Genomic DNA, 7,308 nt, shown 5'->3' on the forward strand with positions numbered 1-7,308 from the left:
TTCAAAAAATTCAAATATTTAAAATTGAATTGAATTTTTCAATTTTTTTTCCAATAAAATTAATATTAGAAATTTAATTCTTGAAATTTTTTGAGAATAACTATGATATTTTGAAATTTGTTTCTAAAAAGTTTAATTTCTTATGAATAGCTGTGGATTTCTTGAAATTTAATTTTAGAAATTTTTTTCCAAAAAAAATAATTTTATAAATTTTTTCCCAATAAAATAAAATATATAATCCTCTATTATATATTAATATAATATTATATAGATATATTTTAAGGAAGTTCGAAAGTATTTCATTGCTTAGAATTTAATAATGAAGCAGAGGGAGTGAATTCATTTTCCTCTTTTGAATTTGTCCACTCTATTTGACACAAAACTAAGTGTAACAAAAAAAATATGTAATACTTTTTAAAAAATATGTATTTATTTGAGACTATTCAAAACAAGGTAGACATTATAAAATAATATTATGTACAGATAATAAGTTACAATTCATTATCATATTAAAGAAAGATATCTGAAGGTTTTCAATGTGAAATACAGAAATTATCTTATTTTTTTCTACAAAAAATCGTAAAAAAAAAATAGTATTGCAAGTTGTAAAGGATATTTCACAACCATGTAGTTTATGTATTAATCTTAAATTAATTAATACAAAATATGTAAAAGATTGGATAATGAGTGAACAAAAGGTATTTATGTCCTTATTGTCACTTTCTTTTGAGGAGTTTGCAGAATAAAATATTTTCACTTACTTTGTCAAAGAAAGAAGAAATGAATAAAATAATGGATTATGGGAACGTGGGAAAGGATTGGAGCACAATGGGAAATGAGTTTCACAACTCTGTATTTCAAGGCCTCCATGTAGGTAGTTAGATAGGTACGTAATAATATGGCCGGCCAGGAAAACGAGCCTGCCTAGTTCTGAACTTGTTCACCATGCCCTTTATGATTCAGAAAAGCGTTTTCTTTCATCATTCCATTTAAAACCCTCTCCAAATGATCGCAAGAGGCCTTTTTAGTTTCACAGACACGATGTTCTTCAGCCTCTTTCTTTCCATCTAGGATCTCTGCGGCAACATTGTATCTTTCTTGGATATAGGGTAGATACTCCATCCCTTTTTTGATGGTTTTGCCCAAATAGCCCTCTCCAAGTACGTCATCAGGTCGTGAGTACACCTCACAGACTAGCTTTTTTCGACATTCCGGCTCGCGAAGACTCTCATCAGCTGCGTTATAGATGTCATAGGCAAGATGGATGAGTCCCATTATTCTGCTCTCGCTCTTGGTTATTTTTGTTTCTTCTGAGGCTTGTCGGCGGCGGCGTCGAGAAGATCCTTCATAAATGTCTTCATAGGTGCCTGCTAAAAGGTCATCCCTGTAAAATATGACAAAAAGGATTCATCAATGAACAAAAGCTATTATATATTTTCATTTTGAATGAAAGTGAAATAATTGCTCAAAGCCAAATAGAGAAATTTTTGAGTACAAATGGCATATGTGTTAGTAATAACTTTCATTATTTGTTGTTAATTATGTGGAATTTTTTTGGCGAAAATATATTTTATAATTAACTTTTCAGTATTAATACAGAACATACGTACATAAGGTTACACAGCATGCCTCTAAGTAAAGTTTAACGACATTTGTAGTCTTATGTAGACTGAAATTAATTCAACAGATGACTATTAAATTATGCAAAGAAATACACAGTTAGTATTTCTCAATGAATAATTAAAATGGTCACCATTAGTCTGACTCCAAGGGGTTTTATTCTATATCAATGATTCAAGAGTACTTACGTATCTTGGGATGCATAGGCATGGGAGAACCGTTCAAAAATCTCAGGACCAAAGGAGTCCACAAGCATTCTATCAATGCGGGATGTGGCATAAACATCCAAGGCATAGAGAACAGCTGAGAAAAGGAGTAAACTTCCAATGATGAGAGTGCCAGTGATTGCAATGGTTGAGTTGAAACCTCCGAGAGTCAAATCAAAAGTTCGTGGCTCCAAACCCAATTCCTCCTCATTCACTTTATCCTGATGATGGTCAATTGCGCTGATCCCAGGAGAGAGGGTGCCTATAAGGACTACGACGGATAAGAACATTAGACTATTCTTTTCCATGATGACAGTCTGTTGTATTTGAATGCTGAGGATCTACTGTTTTTTGTTAATGTGCTCCAGTCCTAAATATTAATTTTTCCCATATTATTTTTCTACAATTTACGGCGTTAGTGAACGAAGGGGATGGTGCCTACATACATGCATGAATATTATACTACGAGAGAAAACTCAAGGCACCCTCCTCCCTACTGTCTAAGGATACACATATTCCTATCACTGTAGTAGGCAAGATACGCATTTGAATGGTTATTTACATTGAAGAAGAAAAAAAAACACGTCTCAGAAAGTTGATCGACGTACTTTCAAGACATTATTTTTTTTTTTTTTACTTATTAGCAAAAGTTATATCCTGTCCCAAAAGATGATTTCAACAGAGTTATTGCTTTTTACTCTCTAATTATACTATATCTATATATGTGATATGAAATCGTTGAAAGTGTTTGTTCATCTCAATGTTAATTCGTGGTTTCGAGGTGTCATTAAACTGTGTATTGCTACGAGTTATAACTATTACAAAAATTGTTTACAAAGAATTATTACTTATGTGTCCTATTGAAGGATAATACTTATGTACATATGTAGAGTTTGTTCCTACACGTTTGTAAAAAGAGCAGAAAGCAAGTACTTTTTGCATAGACATTTTCAAAGAAATGAAGGATAATTATGAATCAACCTGTAGATTTTCTCAAATCAAAAAACTTAACATTTAAAAAGAATCCAAACCCAGATAGAGCACATCCACAAAAAAACAATAAACCTTGAGGGTAGTCCTTGATAAACAACCACATCTGATATCCTCATATTATTAAGAAGAACCCTGCCTTATATGTATATAAAAATATCTACATATTATCTATATAGAAAATGGAAATAGAACTTAAAAAGATATATTTACATCCTTATATTTGAAAAAACTTGTGGACTTTATGTAGAACTATAAGTCCTACCCAACCTACAAGTTTCTTGACATACAAATCGTGGTGTTTTTGGATTATATTGTGAGGCTGGTATGGGCAGCAAATAATTTGCAATCAGGCATGAGCAAATTAGTAAACCATTAAAAGATGAAAATTCATCCTTTTTGTTCAAAAACTAATTAATGGTCCTCACACAAACTACAAATAATAAAAAAGATGGACTTATTATATAATAAAAAAAGTTATTTGACAAAAAATAAGGAAAATTAAGATCAAAAATATTAAATTAAAGAATATTAATTTGAAAAAGGTAAGAAAGAAAATTGGGCAAAAATGAGGAAATATTTATCTTTTGTTAAAGCCCCACATTTGCAAAAATCAAGCCTGTTCCTTAGGGAGTCTAAAAATATTTTAAAGGGTGTGGCAAATCAAAAGATGATTTGAAATTTATTTTGTAAAAAATTAAAGGATCCGAAATTCCTAACAAAGGCCTAAATTTTTGCTCATTTGAGTCATATCTTATAACATTAATTTAAATAGGAAAAATTGATTGGGTATATGAAGTAATTGAGTAACAAGCTCGGTCACAGAACAATGCTTCCACGGGGAGAGGGATGAAGGGGCCGTAGCCCCCCAAAAAAAAAAAAAATTAAGGATTTTTTTTTTGTTACTAGAAAATTCAATATTTGAATTTTTTTTCGAAAAAATTATTATAAATTTAATTAATTTTTTTCCAAAAATGTAGTTGTCTGTATAGCCATGGATTTTTGAAATTTTTCTCCTAAAAATTTAATATTTAAATATGTTTGAAAAAAAAAATTATATTTGATATTTAATTTTAAAGTTGTTCACAAAAAATGAAAAAAAAAATTATTTTTTGTGAACAACTTTTGATTTTGAAATTTTTTTTTCAAGTTTAATTTTTTTGAGAATAGCCTTGAACTTATGAAAAAAAAATTCTAGTTTAATTTTTTTTGAGAATAGCATTGGAGTTTAGAAATTTTTTTTCATTTTTTTAATAGATGTTTCAAATTTTTTCCGAAAAATTTACTATTTGAGATTTAATTTTTGGATATTTTTGAGAAGAGTTATGAATTTTTGAAAATTTTTTCCAAAAAAATTTATTTTTCTGTGAACTCCTGTGGGTTTTTGAAAAAAAAATCCCAAACAATTTGATATTTTAAGTTATTTTCTAAAAAAAAAATTTCAAAATTTCAAACTTTTTTTTTTTGCAAAAATATTCCAAAAAGAAAGCCCAAAAACCCCAAAAAACTATCTGGAGACCGGATTAAACTCTTATGTCCAAGTACCAGTGTATCTAAATTAGTGTTAGGAACACTGCGAGATTATAGAAACAAAAAATTTCATTAGTTCCATCGTCTAAGATAAGAGAGTATTTTATAATTTATGTAAACATATTTAGGCCTAATGAAACAATCTTTCTACATCTACCCTTTGATAAACAGGACTTCATATTACATTAGCTAGATCTTTGTTATTTATTCCATTAAAAAAATACGGATCTTAGAATTCTTAAACGTTATTATTTTGAATATTAAACGTTGACAAAATGCATTGGGATCCCATTACAATTGTTTGAAATCAGTAAAACAATCATTGGTTAAAATAGACTTACAAAATACTTTTGAGGTCTCAACTCATATTTTAGTAATCATATCCTATTTTCAGACCAATGATGACCTTAAGAACCACGTCACTACAACACAATTTTAATTTGTATTACAACTAACAGTCTCGCATATTTACGATTTAAAATGTTCGGTCAACCAACGGAACCAAATACAAAGACGTTTCGGGGTATTATTGTGCATACCAATGTCTCTAGAATTAATATATAATTATTTTTCTTGTCCATAGGAGTTGTTAGAAAACATTAATGTTGGATTTGAGTATTACTCGAACTCGAAAATACTAATTTTCTGAAAATTTTCTTATTTCGTTTGAAATATTGTTTGAAAAGCTTGACTAAATACGAATGATCCAAACAGTAAACATTCCGGTATAGATTAATCTCATATCCAGTTTCTACGTTTTTATTGTGTAATTCTTTTTAAATTTTCTGGTTATATTTTATACGGAATAATTGTTTCTACATAACGCAAAGTCTAATACAGTCTAATTAGCTCCTAATTCTTTGATATACAGAAACTAGCTACATTGATGAAAAGTGATTTTATCAAGTGAATAACAAATTATTTTTCTTTACCTGATGCCTTTACTGGTACTCGATTGGACTCAATTCTCAAAAACTCAAACTCGAAACAATATTCAATTGTTCAAACTCGATCAAACTCTATATTTATAACTCAAATCGAACACTAACACATATTAGAGTTTGTTTTTGGTATAAAAATCCTAGACTGGTTTGATACTGATCTGATTTTTAGTGGGCCAAAATAATTCAAGCCTTTAAAGGAGTTGAGTGGGGTCTAGATAGGTCTTATTTAAAATTCAGGTTAGTCCGATTCAATAGATGAATTGTTGATAGCTATATATATAATTTAAAATGCAATAATGCTTAATAAGTTTAAATGTGTTGCATATTTGTAGAACACTTCAATCCTAATAGGGGAGAAAATTATTGCATAGATTGAGACCTAAAAAAAATTATATGTGTATTGAGCCCGAAAAAACGATTATATTTCGGTTTACAGTTTGATATCGCGGTCTGGACCGAAATATTGTTCCAAATCGATCAAGGAGTCTCAAAATTTGTAAATATCCTAACGAGGGAAAATGTATAACCTTGATAAACGAAATTTTAAATTGATATATTTACTTTCGAATTTTTTTTTTTTTTCATCATACTCATGAATTCTTACAAAGTTGATACCAATAAAAGGAAGAAAAAGTTGTCTTTATATGGATTTTTTTACATCGTAGGAAGTAATTCATATATTAAAAAATTGCTATCTCAGTGTACGTTTACTATAAACGTATTTTCTTATATTCGGATTTGCCTGTATTTGTATATAAATATTGATAAAAAGTGTCTAGCAATCATAAGGGGTGTGTTGAACGGACAGTAACCCCTCCAAATTTAGAAATTCTTGCATTTTACTAGAAAATTTAATATTTCTAATTATTAAAAAAAAAAATTTAATAATTGATGAAAAATTTAATTTTTCTATTCTTTTAAACAAAAATTTAATTTTTTAATTCTTTTAAACAAAAATTTAATTTTTCCATTCTTCTAAACAAAAATTTAATTTTTCTATTCTTTTACACAAAATTTTTTATTTTTCTACTCATTTAAACAAAAATTGAATTTTTCAAATTTTTTTCCAAAATATTTTATTTTCTGTGAACAACTATGAATTTTAAAATTTTTTTTCACAAAATAAATTAAATTTTCCAAATAAACTTATTTTTTGTATGACAGCTGTGAATTTAAAAAAAAAAATTCCAAATAAAATAATTTAATTGATGATAGCTGTCAATTTTGACATTTTTTTCAAAACATTTCATATTTTTTGAACAACTCTGGATTTTTGAAATGTTGATACAAATAATTTAATTCTTTGAGAATAGCTATGGATTTTTGAAATTTTTTCGAAAAATTTAATATTTGAAACTTTTTCCCCAAAAAATTAAATTTAAAGAGGATAAATTCCAAAACCAATCCTCCCCTAAAAGAAATATCATCCTGCGGACGCCCTTGAGCAACACCACTGCTTGAACTGAAACATGTACCTATGTATAAACATATTTTATATCATCTACTGTTGTTGATCAAGTATTATATTTATTTATTTTTGTCAGAGTTTTGTATTTTACTTTGAAGCATTGTAAAGATACAAACATAAGTATTGACTCTAATGATAAGTGAAAAACACAATTATTATCGATAATGCACTTCAAAAAACAAACAATGTAAATGAAGAACAATCAAGGAATCAAGGTCATCCTATAGATATCCATCCTTGAAGTCCGCTTTTCTCTATATACTACCTAAATATATATATTTTTTTGTAGTTGTTTTTAAAACCATAACTTTTTCTTTGGAGCATAAGGAGGGTCATCGTTAAGATTTTTTCTTCTAAGGACTGGAGGCTTAAAACTTTTAGTGTATTTTGTTTTTTGGATGACCTTTCTGAAAAAAGTATTTTTCCTTAACCTTTTTTTTAGAAAACAAGAAATGACTTTTTTTTTAATTTGTAGAAAATAAATATTTTGGGATTGTCAAAACTTTACAAACATCAAATTTTCAAACAAACAACGAATAAGATGAAATAT

The 7,308-nt window shown here is 28.1% G+C and overlaps 1 protein-coding gene across 1 annotated transcript; it reads right to left on the reverse strand.

The window, feature by feature from the left end:
- Positions 1-421: 421 nt before the first annotated feature.
- On the reverse strand, positions 422-2,184 carry LOC121118661 (uncharacterized). The gene is made up of 2 exons (XM_040713252.2): positions 1,809-2,184; positions 422-1,384 (listed from the first exon to the last, which is right to left on the reverse strand). Exons 1-2 carry the CDS (start codon positions 2,132-2,134, stop codon positions 925-927), a joined length of 786 nt encoding a protein of 261 aa, XP_040569186.1. The 5' UTR covers positions 2,135-2,184; the 3' UTR covers positions 422-924.
- Positions 2,185-7,308: the final 5,124 nt, after the last annotated feature.

Source organism: Lepeophtheirus salmonis, chromosome 5 (assembly GCF_016086655.4).
Source record: "Lepeophtheirus salmonis chromosome 5, UVic_Lsal_1.4, whole genome shotgun sequence".
In the NCBI taxonomy this organism is placed as follows: domain Eukaryota; kingdom Metazoa; phylum Arthropoda; class Copepoda; order Siphonostomatoida; family Caligidae; genus Lepeophtheirus; species Lepeophtheirus salmonis.